Source organism: Exophiala oligosperma (assembly GCF_000835515.1).
Source record: "Exophiala oligosperma strain CBS 72588 unplaced genomic scaffold supercont1.25, whole genome shotgun sequence".
Classification (NCBI taxonomy): Eukaryota; Fungi; Ascomycota; class Eurotiomycetes; order Chaetothyriales; family Herpotrichiellaceae; genus Exophiala; species Exophiala oligosperma.
In genome coordinates this window covers 80,048-96,730 of record NW_015622842.1, presented here as the reverse complement: position 1 = coordinate 96,730, position 16,683 = coordinate 80,048, and the positions used below count along the sequence as shown (strand labels likewise).

The window sequence follows — 16,683 nt, the reverse complement described above, 5'->3', positions numbered from 1 at the left end:
TTGTGTGCAGCGACTTGAGCCCATCTCTGCGGCAAGGAGGTTACGAGACTGAGACGCTCCCGACCCATGAACTGGTTGCAAGAACGGGCAAAGCCATCTTCAAGAAAACTGATGCGAGTCGACCGGAAGACGTTGAGGCACTGGTGGACGCAGCCGTGAAGGAGTTCGGAAGGCTCGATATGTCAGTGCACTTCCTCATGGCAAGGCCGAGCGTGGATCAGCCGCGGTTAAATGTTTGCTGACTTTTTTCATTTGCGCAAGCTGCAGTATGGTCAATAATGCTGGCATTTTTTGTGGCCAAAACAGGATCGCTGAAGAGCCTGTAGAAGCCTTTGAGAAAACAATGGTGGGCATTGGACTCCTGGCGGGGGAGAGAACTCCTGTCGCTGATACTGAGCAGGCAGTCAATGCGCGCGGTCCATTCCTTGGAATGAAGTATGCCATCGGGCAGATGATGAAGCAAAGTCCCCACCCATCGGGGTCTCGTGGGTGGGTTGTCAATATTGCTTCTATCGGAGGTCTTGTTGGTCTATCAATGGAACGTGAGTATATACATTGATTTGACCTGGTCCCCTAGTGAATTCCGTGCATTGCAGCTTACACTCTCACCCGTAGCTTCATATTGCGCGAGCAAAGGGGCTGTGGTACTTTTGACCCGACAAGTTGCGCTCGATTATGCCGCCGACAAAATTCACGTAAACGCCATTTGTCCGGGCTTTCTGAAGACAGCTATGGTACGATCTGCTCTGGAAGATGTGGATTTGAACAAGCAGCTACATGCTCAAAGTCCTTGGCCGCATTTGGGTAGCCCGGAGGATGTAGGGAAAGCTGCACTCTTCCTTTGCAGTGACGCGGCGAGCTGGACAACTGGCTCGGTAGTGAATGTGGATGGCGGTTACTGTGCTCAATAGCTCTCGTTTACGATTGTGCTTCGTGATCCGTGAGTGCCATTGAGAACAGGATGTCAATATGTAGAGAATATCAAAAGCTGGCACTGACTTGATTTTGTACTTGAAAGACCGCGCCACCTTGTGAGGACGCAGGCACACGCGCTTCTTTGACCATGAAAAGACATCTCACACGTGTGAGTAGTTGAGTATCGTGGCGGACCATTGACAGTAGCATGAGTTGATGACTGCTACATACTATAGTATTTGACTGCTTTAGAAGCCAGAATTGTAGTCCCTGAGCCACGGAGATTTGGAGCCGCTGTGGAGAGGGAAAAGTATGCCTATTCCTTACAAAAAGAGAGGAGTGGCAGCTTTAGACATACTCGGTCCTTCTCGGGAATTTAGGCCGTGTTTTTTGGGAGCGCTTGCTGCGCATGAATCTGCCAGACTGTACATGATTGAGAATGATGTGAAAACGTGGAAACCACAGAAAACAGTAGTCACCCCACCATGGTACGATTCCCACCATGATAACTTCCTTGCGGTATGCACTATCAAAGATCCTTGTATCCACTTTTTACATCCCTTACAAAGCATATTGGATCTTTCAAGTCCACCCACCCGCAGTACGGACTCGAGACAGAATATCCAATCATTCTCTGGATGCTCTCCGGCATTTTCTTGACCTCCTCTATCGGATTGGCGAGGAATTGATTCTCCTCCTAACGGGAGATTAGTTTCACAAACAGCACGAGGACTACTATAAACACACCTGACGGAGATAGCCACGGCACATAAAGGATCCGAATAGCTTTCGTGGTTGGTCTGTCGTTGTATTTGCAGAGCCTGAGGGGAACCAATCAGTATGCACTATGAATAACGGCTGCTTGAGCGCATGCATCTTTTTACCTCCATGAAAACAACTCGCGAGCATCAGGAACGCGTCGCCGGGCTCCATCTCGGCGTAGACAACCTTACTTTCATCACCAGGTCCATAATCTGAGGCGTCCAAATGCGAGCCCGGGATAAATCTCGTCGCTCCGTTAGCCACTGTTGCTTTGGACGCAGCGAGGAATATTCCGAGTGCCGTATCGCGATCCTTGGTGTACTGATCAGAGGTGATCTTGGGGAGTTTGGTGTGGTGTAGGCTATCGTCACGGTGGAGTTGTTGCGCTCGAGCTCCCGGTCCGATCGCCAGTACAGACGTTGAGTTCAAGTAAGGCGGTGAGACATAGTGTTCTTGCTTATCACCAATCCATGTGCTCGTTCTTGTGGTGAGAAGGTCATTACTGACTGCGGTGAACAGAGGATGACCAAGGACCATTTCTGTATATAGGGGTGACTTTGCTGGTAGCCCGTTTACTCCTGTTTAATTCTTAGCGTACCGGCCAACACTGTCCTGTCATTTACATACGGCGAGTCTCTTTTGGGAAGAAGTCGCCTTCCCATGGTACATCTGCGTCGATGTAAGGTTGAACGTCATTGAGCATTGCATCAATACTCTGCTGGTCTATCATTCCTCGGAGAAAACAACCTCCATTCCTGATCAAAGATTCCACAACCTCCGACTGCGTGGTAGAGCTCGCATCGAAGCTTTCAACGCTATAGCCGCTCGCCGGCGCGGGGACTTCGACTCTGGACATCTTTGTCACGGAAAACACGCAGTAGACAGGGTAAATAAAAGGATTACATGCGGACTATGTAGTCAATTGGGTCTAAGCCATCCCCAAGTTCAGAAAGTGTCTTTCTGAGGTGGCGAGACTGCCAAGTCATGTCTACTTAACTGCCCCCGTAGTCGACTGCCCGATTCAGTGCGCGCCCGGCTTTTCCGCGGCAATCGACGCTTATCTCTCCCTTATCGCATGGCTAATTGCGGGGAAGACCCAACAAACTCTGCCCCCTCTGAGATGTTAGCACATGCATTATTCGCCCGCTGCTAATGATTTCGCTTCAAACGTGTCAGATGTTTCGGTATCGATAATGCCAAGAAAGAAAAACCCCGGGACCCGTGTCTAGAACTCAGCCGTCGGAAACAGTCAAATCTACCCACACAATGGCTCGCAACCAGCCATTTACCGCGAGCCGCGGTTGTGGCAAGTCACAGCGAACATTGGCAGCCACTTGGTTGAGGCGGTGATAGTCGAAGAAAGCCTCTCACCAAACGGGCGCGGCAAGCACGTTGTGGATATCGTTGTAGATAGGTGGACGACCCTGACTACGTCCTTCGGGAGGCAAATGAAGTTGACGATACCCATTGTCTAAGCTCAACGTAACGCGAAGGCACGACGGAAATCATCGAGATCGGCGTATATACGACCCTACATACAATCGCACTTACACTACAAAACCACGCCCTGCCGAAGATCGTGGCTTTCTGAACTAACTCAAACGAGTGAAAACCTCGGCGCCACCTCAAATGTTCACAATGAACTTAGGTGAAGAAGACGACAGGGACAGACCTCTTCCAGAAGTCAAGGTCTTTGACAGCGCATCTGTGACGAACGAAGAGATCGTTGGCGCTCTCATTTCAGCCGGCGGTTGCGTCATCAAGAATGCCTTGAGCACAGAAGATTTGGCGGCAATTGAGAAGGACACTCGTGCACATCTCCTTGCAGACAAACCCTGGGATGGCACTTTTTTCCCGATTCAAACCCGGCGGGTGAACGGTCTTGCCTCCAAGTCCAAGGTCTTCATGGAGAAGTTGGTATGCTACAAAGCTTACCAAGACGCCTGCGACACGCTTCTGACCAGCCGGGTGAGTAATTGGGTTGGCGACGTGCAAGAACACAGTACCTCGAAACCACAGCTCAACAACACCATCGTGTTCTCTATCGGCCCGGGGGCAAAAGTGCAGCCTCTCCATCGCGATGACATGATCCACCACCGTGTCAAGGAAAGAATGGAACCTTCACAGTATACCATCGGCCAGGACAGTGCTATAGGATTTTTCGTCGGAGGTAAGAAGACCACCAAAGCGAATGGGGCCACAAGATTCATTCCTGGCTCGCATCTATGGAAGCACGACACTCCACCAGCAGAAGACTTGTGCGTCTATGCCGAGTTGGAACCTGGGGATGGCTTCATCATGCTTGCATCCTGCTATCACGGTGGCTCCGCAAACACGACAACGAATCAAGAGCGTTTGGTTTACAGTTGTTTTATGACAAAGGGATATCTCAGACAAGTACTGAATGCTCCATACTGAACCCCGAACTTTTGCTGCAGACTGACATTGTTGCGAACAGGAAGAGAACCAGTATCTGAACAATTCGCCCGAAGTACTAGCCTCGCTCTACGATGACGAGATGCTGAAGCTCATTGGTTACAATCTCAGCGCACCATTCTTAGGCTGGATCAAAGAAGGACATCCTTTGGCTGCTCTTGGTAGGGCACAGCCTCTGGGAGATATGTACTAGACACGCCGAGTGCTTCTCTCTATCGTCGATGAAGAGGCTTCAGAGACAGTTTGGGGACCTGGCCGCAAAGTCAATCTATAAAGCTCTGCTGCTCCCTTCTCCTGCTTCTTCTGCGTCTGCCAAAAACTCATCTATCGTCCTGAATGTGAGCCCGTTGAAATACTTTTCTCGCTGCCTCGTCAATTTTTCCTGAGGCAGGAGGCCTGCGCCTGAAATGCTCCAAAGTTCATACTGCGCAGCTATGACGTCGTCCTTGCTGCTCGACGCATCAGCCTCCTGTTTCTCTATGACCTCTTTAGACCTATGGCTGACTCTCAGCGCTGTGCCCCTGGCTTTGAATTTCTCGGCGACAGCATTCCAGGTTGTTGTCTCGCCGCAGACGTAGATGGTCTGTTCCCAGGTCGGAAATTCAAAGAGACGGACAATAGCCTTGGCTGCATCCCGGACAGGAGTAAAACCAACCTTCTCGTTGCCAGTGCCGGGGATTCGGATAGTTCCAGCGGCCAGATCTACGGGATGGTTTTCGCCAATGTCTTTGATGTACCGATGCGATGCTGGAACAAGATAGTCGGTCAACCAGCCGAGATTGAACAATGTCCATCGTATCTCGGTCTGTTCGCGCAGCGCTTTCCGTACTGGCTCGTGGTTTGCATAATAGAAGGTGGGTTGGTCAGGATAGTCGTCCGTATTGCCGGCATACTCGGAGGGAATTAACGATTTGCACTTCGGAGATTGCTGGCAGGCCTCGAGAAGGGCAAGATGGGCGGTCGTGAAGCCCAAAGTATAGTCGAAAATGGCGGAGATAAGGCCGTCACAGTCAGACAAGGCCGAAGTCAGTGTGGCAACCGAAGTGTAGTCGACAGTGGCGAAGGTGATGTCCGACCGCATGAACCAAGCAGGTTGCGAGCGTGAAAGGACGACCACATCATGTCCGGCGAAGAGGAGCTCTTCGGTAAGGTACTTGGCCAAATCGCCAGCACCTGCGATAGCGATTTTCATTTCTTGTAATGTGCTTGCTGGTCAGAGAAAGGAGCGTCCTTGAATGCACACCTTTATTCAAGCAAGCTGTGCACACTCATGAAGCAATAAAATCACTGCGCATGTGTTCTGACATGGCATGACCGACCAGGACTATGCTACGGATTCCTTTATGGAGAGTTTGTGAATGTTAGCCCGCCTCTGTCGGACAAAGCGTTCGGCTGAACTGGTCGTTGTCGCCTACCACATTCGTCCAAGCCCAATCTGGTGTCGGCAGGCTTATCAGCTCCGACTCGGGTGGCGGTCTAAAAACACGCTGCAAAAGTATGTCGGAAGGGAACGACGCGCAGCATCTGCCTCAGTGTGAATTTGTGTGATACGGAAGCCAACAGTGATGTTGCAGAAATGCATCGAGGCCCGCTAAGTTGGTTTTGATGGCTTCCAATTTGTGATTTTGGAGATGGGCTCCATTCATGATATAATAGACTTGTGCGTTCTCTAATCTAATGGTACTCGATCACCAAGTTCTGCTCATCTCTCCCAACAGTCCTACGTGTTCCTAAGATTGGTCCTTCTCTCAGATACCTACCGGCACACAACTAGCAAACAAATCGACCGGAACCACCAATCATGCCGGAATATGAATCACCACTCAATACCCATGGCTTTCGCTGTGTCAATAGTCCTGGCCTAGGCGAAAAGCTCTCCTCGCTCCTCCATATCTCTGGCGCAATCGTCATCCCGCCCAACGCCTCCACTGCGGTGACGTCCGGGCAGACCGGATACTCCGCCGACATGACCTACCCAAGCGACCTCAAGGAAGAAGTCATGAATGCGTTCCAGAACGTTGAAGACCAGTTACTGGCTGCCGGGGTCGAGGACGGGTTCAGATCCGTGTATAGGATGACCACTTACCACACCGAAATGGGTGACGGTATGATGGAGGCCTTGGAAGCGGCAACAGAAAAGTATTTTGGCAAGAATAGGCCAGCTTGGGCAGGCGTCGGCGTAACTGAGTTGTATGGTGGAGCTAGGATTGAGATCACTGCCATGGCCGTCCTCGCTTCCAAGAGTCGTTAGGACACCTATGTTGTGAATTACAGGCAGTGGAAGCATATAACTTGATCGTTGACTTATCCTGCCTTCATCGTGAAAAGAGGATGACAGCTAACTATATAGGTGTTGCAAGTATGTTCAGCTGTGAGCATTACAGCTGAACAAGGTGAGAGTATACGGAGTGGCCAATGGCCATCCATGCCAGGTGATATCTATATCGTCAGTTCAACCTCAGATGACCACATGCACGACGTGCCTTTGGGTTCCTGGCGCGAGGGAGGGTTCCCAGATATAGTCCCCCTGCCCCTTCCAATGCCTCGTTGGGTTTCTGCCTCCTTTCTCGTTGATTCTCCCCTCCTCTCCGTGCCTTCACCGTCTTTTTGGTCGAGTGACTTGATCTTCGTTCACTCTTTCACATCCTCTGACCGGGCTCCTCGTACGATGTTCTGCTTTCCCTTCTTGGCACAGATGTAGGTCTTTGGGACATTCGGGAGCCATCAGCTATGAGCACCAAGAACGAGAAAAGAAGTTGGAAGGGTCTAAGCCCAGACGAGCAGTTAGAGGCCACATGAGAGGATGGGCTCTCCGGGGACAGGTCGGAGATCGAGGAAGCCTGTTTATGCAGAACTTGCTAAGAGCAGTAAACCGCGGTACGAGGCGATGATGGAGGTTTGGAAAGCGTACGCCACCAGGAAGCCTTGCTCGAGTGTGCGAGAGAAACCTGACAAGGACTAGGTACGAAAGGAAATATCCGAGATCCGATCCTCGCAGCATGGAAGTTATGAAACACTTCGCCGAAGTGGTCGGACGCGCGACGCCTGGTAGGCTGGACAAGGAGGAGGCCCTGGATAAGAACAAGGAACGGACAACAGCCAAGACGATACCGAATAAGATTCGAAAATTCATGTCGCAATGGCAGAGGAAGACTCACCTTACCATCCCTAAAGACGTTCATGACTCGATGGCTCCTGTAAGTGTGTTGAAGCGCTTCCTGAGCTAGAGCGTCAACGTGTGGTTTCGTTTGCTGACGAGAGAAAGTACATCAAACATGTGCTTAGACACAAAATTCCGCTGTCCATCGAGGAGAAAGAACCCACCTATTTGACAATAGAGAACTATGTCGCCATGGAAGAGTTCCTCTGGCTGAACGATCATCACGACTACGCCCATGAAGCGAGCCGAGTGGACTGCAGTGCCCCATTGAAGATGCACTGCTACACCTCTGCGAGACTACAAGAAATCTTCAAGGCAAAGTACAAGGTCTGATCCTGAGCCAGAGGAGATGGATTAACGCGGTCGGTGCTAACAATGTCCAACAGGACCTTCTGTTGAAGATTCGGTCCAGATACCTTCCGGTGTGGAATGACAAGAAGAAGGATTGGTCATTTCTTGGTCATCATTGTTAATACATATCCAACCTGCGGAATCTCCCTCTGAGGGGGTGTATATATATATGCAGGATGGGAGCCATGATTGAAAAGATGATACAATGAATCAATGAGGAAATATTTCGAGTCCGAGCATAATCTCATATCCTTAACACCTTCTCTGCATGGTCGCATGGAAAGACGGAGAGCGGAGATTAAGATACGGTTCGAAAGAGAGCACACAAAAGGCATGCAAGGCAATCCCAACAAGTGAGTGGTGAATGTCGGCCGCTTCAAGGCTGAGATCCCCGTTGCTTACACTTCCGTCGACATACAGACCGAAGCATCCGCTATACGACAGGCTGAATCCTACACCTCCTTTGCTCGTCAACGGCCTTTTGTTTTTATTGGCTGTCATTATTTCGGCTGGCCATTTAAGGACTACAGCACCATCAAGGCGGTCCTAGATGCGAGACTGGCGTCCAGGAGGAGGTTTGTGATCATGGAGTGGGCGGACGCCGCTTGGGACGACCAAGTCTTTCCAGAGATGTCCGCAGATGGGGCAACCAAAAAAGTGAAGAACGAGTCCGCATGGGGCCACCAGTGTTCCGATTGGGCGAAAAGGGCTGGCTTTCCAGAGGGATGAGACTACATGCCTCTCGCCGCGAAGCGCTGATCAAAGTAGACGGTAGGGCGATCTTGCACCGAGCCAATTCACTGGACGAGAAGCTGACCCGGCAGCAGATGGCGGCTACTCGCTTGGACAGGTGATGAAGTTCGCCGCGCACAGAAACCCAAGAACTCTTGTTGGCCACTATCTGGACAACACAAGTAGCGTGGACGGTGCCGCCGTCTTCCTCGGGCTGGAACCACGGCGGGACCTTACAGAGGACTTTCGCAGTGCGTCAATGAAGAGACATCCCTATCTCCCGCAGTCAATTCCCAGCAAAAGTTTGGATGAACTAAAGCACCGCCCGAAATTTGTCGCCCTTTGCGAACAAATTGAGAACCTCTCTCTTCAACTCACCGCTGAGATCACCGAAGAAGAGCGCAAAGAACTGAAGGCCAAGAGACGCCAGGTTTATGATCGGCGACAGCTGCTGGTGGACGAAGAGTTGGAGAACTACCGCAAATTTGAGCGGCGAGTCCAGACCACTCAAAGTGGGGCAGATGACCACGGGGACTGGCGTCGCAGTTATTTCAATCGTGTCGTCCGCCACATGGTTCCTGAACGTGACGGCCTGACCCGAACTCTACCGCTCGCTGTCCCTCTGCGAAGTCCAGAAGGGATCTCTGCCCTACGAGACCTTGTGCTCTCCGGGCAAACGATTCTCGCGTTACTGCCCATGGGAGATTACTGTCCAGTACCTTCCTACAACCGGAACATCAAAGAGTAAGAGACATTCCTGCCAACCATGGGCATCGTTCCAGCTGCTGACAGGTCAAATTTAGTGTTGGCGTCAAAGACAGGTAGGAGCATATATACCGAATGCCAAGCCTGCCCATATCTTCGGATTTGTGAACAAGACGCACCCCGCCGCAGCTGCAGCCTCCCTGGTTTATCATAACCTCTAACCAAGGCCCGTCTGGCCATCCTTGCAAATCTTACGTCGTAATGACAGGCCAATGAGATTGACATTCTCCCTGTGCTCCAGGTCCAAGTCATATCCGAATCAGCTTGGCCATGTTCCAACAACATCCGCTCGACGTGAACGTGAAACTTCTCCGCCGCTTCTACGAACCATTGACTCTTCTTAGGGTGATGGATCCAACTCGTGGAGCACAGCGTCCTGATTTGACATTGGACCGTGGCTTGGACGAGCAGTCAAAGTTTTGGCGCAACTTCCTCGATCAGCTTGCATTCCTATGTGATTTCGAAAAGGGTGGGGATACGGTGACTGCTGTTGCCGTACAACGGACTGTTGAATATCCAATCTTTTCCCTCGCATCCAACTCAAAATCGAGGACCAAGGCAGGAGCCCATCTCCGCTGGATTCTCGCCTCGCTCGGACAGTTACATACGACCGAAAAGACAGCCCCTCAGGTGGAAGATGAGATGACCAATCGATGCATCGAATTTAGCCATCGAAGGATCAAGGTATATTCTGCATGGCTCGTTCGCGCCATCCGAAACGCTACGAGGACCATAGGTGATGTCGGGAATGCTGAAGGTACACCTGACCTCTTTGCGAGCAGCGGCCAGATTGATGTGAGACACATTTGACACAATACCTAGATGCATTTATTTTAAGGGAATTTCAGCAATTGGAGAATCTCGAATCAACTCCTCATCAACTATGTTCACATGCTCACGCTCTCCGGAGAAGTAGATTTCTGGAAATCCTTACCATCCGGCACGTTGCACACTCACATCGTGGGGTCTGGTCTGACATTCGTCATTATCTCGGGCGATTAGGATCCTGGTCGAAGGCCGTGCGCATTTTGATCCTTGGCGCCGCGACGTTTCCTCAGCGGATTGAAAATGCCCAAGTCGAAATCATTGGGACAAACGGGCCAGCTGATTTGCCGAACAAGCATCACTTGACTGATCTCAACGGTGTCGTGAAACGCATGGTTCCCATCGACCAAACTGCTATGGTTGCACAGTTAAATCAAGCACTCTTGGAAGCCAACGCGGTTGCTCAAGTCGAGGACAGATTTCGAGAGGAGTACGCGCATATCAAGCCCCGTCCACACGCTGAATTACTTGTTCTCGAATACTTCCATCGTAATGGACTTGACTTCGCCACAGATGATAGATACATCGGGTGCAGCAAGCCTTCATGCTACTGCTGTCACATCTATATGCAATGCCACCCCGGCCGATTTGCGCCCCGGCCCTGTCATGGGAATCTGTGGATCCACTGGGCCCCTCCGTACCCGCTTCCACTTGCTGACCGTGGTGCGCCGAGGAACGCAGTCCGGCCACAGGGACACCATACCTTCAAAATGCTGCAGGAAATGCTTATTTCCATCCGCCGAGACTTACAGGAACAAATATTGTCTAGGAGACCCAAGAGAGCAAGGCTACCAGATTCCACAACTGGAATGTCCAGTGTCGTGCTTGATGTAGACGCACTTCTAGCCTCCGCTCAAAACATTGGTCAGTCCCAAGACGGCCACGATTACGATGGTACAAACGATCTCAGTGGACCAGCGTCGGTACCGAACGATTTCGGGAGCGAGACTACGGGAGATGGCGCACTACACGAAGACATATCTAAAACCGAACATGACCTAAACGACAAACAGGAAAAAAAGAAATCTCATGATATGCAACATATCGAACCAGAAGCCCTTTCAGAAGGCGATGACGCAGGAATCTTACTGTTCTGGGGAAGAGAGACTCTTGTCTCATCAGAGACAGGTTCAGATATAGAACACAGATAGCTCTTGGCCAGCAACGGCGTAAGTTCATGTCTAGACTCGTATAAACATTGCCGAGGGACCGACGTCAGCACGATGTGCGACGAATGATATAGCATGCAAAACAAGCAGTCTGGTCCTCCGGAATTTCGTTCCAGAGTATCGGTCGTCACGTTACATACTGCACTGTACATCTGCAGGAGCGAATGGCCTCGGAGCTGTGCGAACATTTATTTTGTAGCCCGATGAAGACTTGGACGGCATGGTCATATGGCTGTGGGATGAGTTTGAGACCCTTGCATCGCGTTGGACGATCAGCAGAGCTTTATCTTCTGCAGGCTGGTCCGCGAAAGCGATACGACGTATTGCAAACTGTCGAAATGCTGACCTTCGTGACTACTACCAGAATGCAATGTCCGAGTATCCATGATATCAACGAGTCTACGTCGACGAATCCGGATGCGACAAAAGAACTGGCTTCCGCCGTTGGGCATGGTCGCCTCGTGGCAACCCCTGCCAAGATTGTCCGGCTTCCACGACGAAAGCATCAGATTCTACTCGCATTCAGTCAAGACGAAATCGTCATCGTGCACCGTGTTTCTAGACTTTATCGAGCAGTCACTCTGTCACTGTAACCCTTTTCCTCAAGGAAAATCTGTAATAATTCATGGATAATACATCGTTCCATCGCACGAAAGAGGTCGAGGTACTGTCAACCTAAGATCTAACACTAGAAAAATTGTCATAATCTCTGCGTTTTCAGGCGGAAAATAACCGTCAATCATAGTCCCCAACAACACCACATACGGAAAAGTCAAAATCCCTCCAACTATGTGTTTACTGAAGATGCATGGACCCACGCGAGAAATCCAAGATGCTGTCCGCTTCAATCTCATTCTGCTTGCAAAGTTTGACCCATAGAGGACTGTCTTTCACAAATCGCCGAGCGATGCCTTCCTCTACCTCTCCTTGCTCAATGAGGAAAGTAGGATTATGGTCCTCATAGACCAAGTCGAGGTCGAAGGATCTTTTAAGAAGAAAGTCAGCTGCTTTTTGATATGCGTTTTTGTGTGATTCCTTCTTCACCCGAGACTTGAGCCAGTCACAGTAGTCTTGTACATTGACATCGTGGAGGCCAGCGATGTCGAGAGACGCTTGATTTCGGGCCGCTGCATGGTCTCTGACTCTGTCGAAGATTGAGGTAGAAGAACGTTGGTGATCTGGACGGGGTCCCTGTCGAAAGGAACCGATCCACGATCAACACGCTTCTTCCGCATAGATTTGTTGTCGAAGGCTGTCCGGGATGTCGTCGTGGGATTCCAGAAGATGCTTATCCTCGAAATACCTGACGAGAGTTCGTAGATGGTGCGCTTTCAATGTGGACCTTTTCTGAGTTTGAGTGTCGTGCCAACACCAGGGCTGATGGACACAGGGTAGTCCCGGACAACGCATCAAGGCATAGACATATCGCCAGGCAGAGGGTTTGCCTGTTGTGGTTTCCTCGACGTCGATCTGAGCAGCACAGTCGGCCAGTGGATGTTGGGTAGCAGTCCCCCAAACTTTCGAGGTTTTGGTTGCTGCGCTAGTCGAAGTCAATGTGTTAAAATGTTGTGATACAGTACTGTAAAGGTGGACGAGACGCGGAAGACGGGTGAGAAGAGGCCGGCGGGGAGGTCGCGACTTCCGGAGTAAGACGCCACAGTATTCTGGGGACATGCGCTTTGATTCGTGATTGGATGAGGCGATGCACGGAGCAGTGCAGCAAAAGGATAAGGTAATGCATGAAAATGGTGGGTACCGGGTGGTCATCAAAGCGGTCGCGACCGGCGTCGGGCAAAAATTCACGAAGAAGCGTGGTAAAACATGAAACACTCCGCCACCACTCCGCCAACATCCCCTGCTCGTGATTGGATGCCACAATGCCATAAGAAACAGTGGAATGAGGTCGATAAAGAGGTCGCAACGTTCGCGGGAAACTCCATGAAGAAGCGTGGTAAAACATGGAACAGTCCGCCAACGTCCGCTGCGCGTGATTGGATGACGAAAGACATAGAAACAGTGGTGAGAGGTCGATAAAAGGTCGCGACCAGGAGTCAGACCCCATGATTTCTGTGGGAGGATGTGGAACGGGACACTAAGAGACAACCGTATAGTCCATTGCCCCGCTCACTCATACCCAGCAGGAAGTTTTAGGCTTGAGAAATACAGTAGTCTGTACAGTATGCGTAAGTTGCGATTTTGATTGATTGATTGATTGATTGATTGATTGATTGATTGATTGATTGATTGATTGATTGATTACATCATAGACTGTCCCAGCCGCCGATTAAGTGGCAGCTATGCAGCGTTCGACTATGAGTAGGATACCCCTACTGACAATCATAATATCTGTTCTGTATCTGTTCTACGTGTCGGACCCTTCCCGGTCCTCCTGTGTTTCTGTTTATCAATAAACACTCGTCTGCGCCGGTGTATAGTTGGACCGTGGACGCGACCGACGGGACTTGGTCCGCGGCATTCGTCCAATTCGCGTTCTGCTTGGCTGGATTGCTGTCGCTGGGGGCCCTGCCGAGCGCCTGGCTGGCCCCAGTGCGATAGCCACTGGTTTGGGAGTGCGCTGCATGAAGTGCAGATGTACTGTATGAGAAGTACGTGTAGTGTGCGAGGCTTGCTCGTTGATGCTTCTCGGGTCAATGCTCGCTCTCGACCATCGAGACACCATCGGCAGCCGGACGCGTCGCCACGGCGTCCTTCGCGTAGATGGCGTGCCACGATGTCGGCGAGCTGTGTAAGTGGCAGTGTGTGATGCGTCTGAAAGGTATTTTCTGAGCTATGGGTGGTGTTGGTAGTGATAGCATAATTCGATATGGTGACTTCCTGAAGTGTGTTCTCCGTGTGGTGGACCATCTCTTCCCCGTCAACTCCGCCTCTTCGCCGTATACTCTTCACTCTTCGATACCGTAAACCATAGTCGGGCAGGAAGATGGAATGCCGAAGTCCATCTTCCATTCAGGGGCGTACATGAAAGAGGCAACACTCTCTTCCCGCGTACTGGTACTGTATGTTGGGTGTTTCGGGAGGCTCGGAAGGTGATTTTCGACGTGTCGACGCGTCGTTGATGGAGATGGAGAAGATGGATGTGTCTGAAGATATGGTCTGTGGTGTGCGTGATCGCAGTGATGTCGTGTTGATTGTATGCCTCTTATTGATTCCGCCTCTTCGTCGCGTCTCTTCACGCTCTGACACCGTAAACTGCGGTCCGGCAAGAAAACGGGGAACCAGAGTCCGTTTTCCATCGTGGGCGTACATGAAAGGGAGGCCATTCCCTTCCCGTGTACTGGTACTGTATGTTGGGTGTTTCGTGAGGTGCAGAGGGTGGTTTTCGAGACTTTGACGCGTCGTTCATGAGAGGATCACCGCGTTGTTGAGCTCCTCCTGGCACTCAGAGACAGCCAGACTGTTACTCTGAGAGTTCCCAGCGGACACCACGTGGAGGTGGGAGCTCGTCGTCCGCCGCATAAATGTTGTAATAAGTGTAGACAAGACGCAGAAAACAGTGGGAAGACTCGGCCACCGGAGCGGTCGGGGGCAGCACGTGGAAAATACCGCAATGTCCTGAGGTGAAATTAAAGCGTTTTGGTTTGTGATTGGACGAGAGCATACACGGAGAATTGTGGTACAGGGTAAATCCTCAAAAAAAAAAGGGCGGTAAAATGTGAAACACTTCTACCGAATAGCTGCTCTTGATTAGATAAAGTAATACACACAAAACAGTGGGTGGTCATCAAAGCGGTCGAGATAATCGGTGGCAAAAGTCATGAAGAAGCGTAGTAAACAATACGCCCACTTCGGCATCGCAGCCCCGAGTCCAGAATGGCTCGCAAACCTTAAACCCCGTCCCCGGTTTTTCAGGTTTTCATATATTCGGAAGTCCAAGCTCCGTCCTGGTAAGTGCAACGAATTTTCAGGGATTAAGCCTTGGCGTACCAAAGTACGGAGTGCTCATTGGTGCGAAAGGTAAAAGTCATACGTATCATCACGTGGTCTTCTCTAAACACTGCCGTATGTCTATCGAACCTAAGCACGTGACTAAGATAAAACTAGAGTGTCTCTGCGAGCTAAGCGCCTGCGGGACGAGGGAACTCCTGAGAGTTTCAGGCAGCATCTACGAATCGAGACCACGACGAGGGAGATGGCGACAGTAGAAGCTCTTGCTTTGGGCCGGGAGGCCACGGGCTCTACTCTTCAGTTCTCTTCTGCCACCGAAGGCACTGCGACTCAAATCGGCACCACCCCAACTACTCCAATGCGCTCGGACGCGTGTGACGCGCACACTCCGCAAACTCAACGACGATCCCTACGGCCCGGGAAGCCAACGGAACGCGCACGCGAGATCGACGAAGGAGCTGTCAATGACATAGACATTGATAGCGAGAACACCGAACATGGACCACAGACGAAAGGTCGGCGTGGTCGCCCACCGAAACCACCACAGGCGCAAGCCCAAACCGAAACACCCGCTCTAACCATGGCCCAAGTGATCGAACTGGTCCAAAACATGGCAATGATCTACGAGACGAAAATGAAAGACCACCTGAAGGCGTACGAGAGCAAGATGGAGGCATCATTGGAGATCGGCCAAAAGAACATGGAGCGCATTGTGGCATTGGAAACCCAGAATCAACGTATGATGGAACTGATCAAGAACATCGCGAATGAAGAAGTCAAGATGACACAAAGCTGGGCCCAGGTAGTTGCAAACGCGCCCGCCGCGAACAGTTCCTCAGCCACCACACCAGCGTCCCGACCGTCCCTTCCCAGAAGCTCGGTCAACCCTAGCAGCTCCGCTTCCCAACCGTCGAATTTATCGCAGTTAGCTATCATAATCGATCTCAGTCAGACCAGCGAACGAGCGAGGGATTTCCCTCAGCTGAAAGAGAAAGTCAACGAGGCGCTCAAAAAGCATGAAGCAACCCGAGAGGTGACCTGTACGGGGGTTGCAGCGGCGTGCGGGAGACGAATACCACGTCAAGCTCTCCTTCGCGTCGGAGGAGATGGCGAAGACGGCACGACAGCACGGCCAGTGGCTCGAAGAGGATCGATTCGACCAGGCCCGCATGCTCGGGGGACAATGGTACCCAGTCAAGGTTGATCGAGTTCATCGCATCACCCTCAGCCTGGACGGGACGTTGTCCGTGGACAAGGAAGCGATGGAGGCAGTGGCACAGGAAAACGGGGTGCAAATTGAACGAATTCGCTGGCTCAGTCGTACGACGGACAAGATGTATAGATCGGTGGTCATATTCTTGACTCACCAACACGAAGCCGATGCCCTGTTAACGAGAGGAACCATGGACGTCGGCGGGGAGATGGCGTACACGCGGCGATACGAACGACGACAAACTCCTACGAGATGCTACAAGTGTCACCAATACGGCCACCAAGAAGCTCGGTGCCAATCGAGCGAGGTGGTGTGCGGCCGATGTGCACAATCGGGGCATGCGGCGCCGACGTGTACGGCCCACGGCACGCGATGCGCGGCCTGTCAAGGACCACACCCGGCGACTGATCGGTCGTGTCCACGGTACATGGAGCTCCTTCGCCGGTTCA

The 16,683-nt window shown here is 51.4% G+C and overlaps 7 protein-coding genes across 7 annotated transcripts; 5 read left to right on the top strand and 2 right to left on the bottom strand.

Moving 5' to 3' along the window:
* Positions 1-13: 13 nt before the first annotated feature.
* Positions 14-934, top strand: PV06_11299 (uncharacterized protein). The gene is made up of 4 exons (XM_016412946.1): positions 14-181; positions 268-346; positions 401-542; positions 616-934. Exons 2-4 carry the CDS (start codon positions 269-271, stop codon positions 909-911), a joined length of 516 nt encoding a protein of 171 aa, XP_016256700.1. The 5' UTR covers positions 14-181; position 268; the 3' UTR covers positions 912-934.
* A 277-nt stretch (positions 935-1,211) lies between these two features.
* On the bottom strand, positions 1,212-2,533 carry PV06_11298 (uncharacterized protein; the record flags this gene model as incomplete). Its single annotated transcript, XM_016412945.1, has 4 exons — positions 1,212-1,612; positions 1,663-1,736; positions 1,800-2,255; positions 2,305-2,533. The coding sequence occupies 4 exons, from the start codon at positions 2,531-2,533 to the stop codon at positions 1,445-1,447; spliced, it is 927 nt and encodes a 308-aa protein (XP_016256699.1). The 3' UTR covers positions 1,212-1,444.
* A 4,579-nt stretch (positions 2,534-7,112) lies between these two features.
* PV06_11297 (uncharacterized protein) lies at positions 7,113-7,606 on the top strand (the record flags this gene model as incomplete). Its single annotated transcript, XM_016412944.1, has 2 exons — positions 7,113-7,310; positions 7,379-7,606. 2 exons carry the CDS (start codon positions 7,113-7,115, stop codon positions 7,604-7,606), a joined length of 426 nt encoding a protein of 141 aa, XP_016256698.1.
* A 692-nt stretch (positions 7,607-8,298) lies between these two features.
* On the top strand, positions 8,299-9,181 carry PV06_11296 (uncharacterized protein; the record flags this gene model as incomplete). The annotated part of the gene is made up of 3 exons (XM_016412943.1): positions 8,299-8,395; positions 8,452-9,100; positions 9,160-9,181. 3 exons carry the CDS (start codon positions 8,299-8,301, stop codon positions 9,179-9,181), a joined length of 768 nt encoding a protein of 255 aa, XP_016256697.1.
* Positions 9,182-9,391: 210 nt separating this feature from the next.
* Positions 9,392-11,097, top strand: PV06_11295 (uncharacterized protein; the record flags this gene model as incomplete). The annotated part of the gene is made up of 2 exons (XM_016412942.1): positions 9,392-9,878; positions 9,944-11,097. The coding sequence occupies 2 exons, from the start codon at positions 9,392-9,394 to the stop codon at positions 11,095-11,097; spliced, it is 1,641 nt and encodes a 546-aa protein (XP_016256696.1).
* An 813-nt stretch (positions 11,098-11,910) lies between these two features.
* Positions 11,911-12,350, bottom strand: PV06_11294 (uncharacterized protein; the record flags this gene model as incomplete). The annotated part of the gene is made up of 2 exons (XM_016412941.1): positions 11,911-12,100; positions 12,160-12,350. The coding sequence occupies 2 exons, from the start codon at positions 12,348-12,350 to the stop codon at positions 11,911-11,913; spliced, it is 381 nt and encodes a 126-aa protein (XP_016256695.1).
* Positions 12,351-15,265: 2,915 nt separating this feature from the next.
* PV06_11293 (uncharacterized protein) lies at positions 15,266-16,225 on the top strand (the record flags this gene model as incomplete). The annotated part of the gene is made up of 1 exon (XM_016412940.1): positions 15,266-16,225. The coding sequence occupies one exon, from the start codon at positions 15,266-15,268 to the stop codon at positions 16,223-16,225; it is 960 nt and encodes a 319-aa protein (XP_016256694.1).
* Between the last annotated feature and the right edge of the window lie 458 nt (positions 16,226-16,683).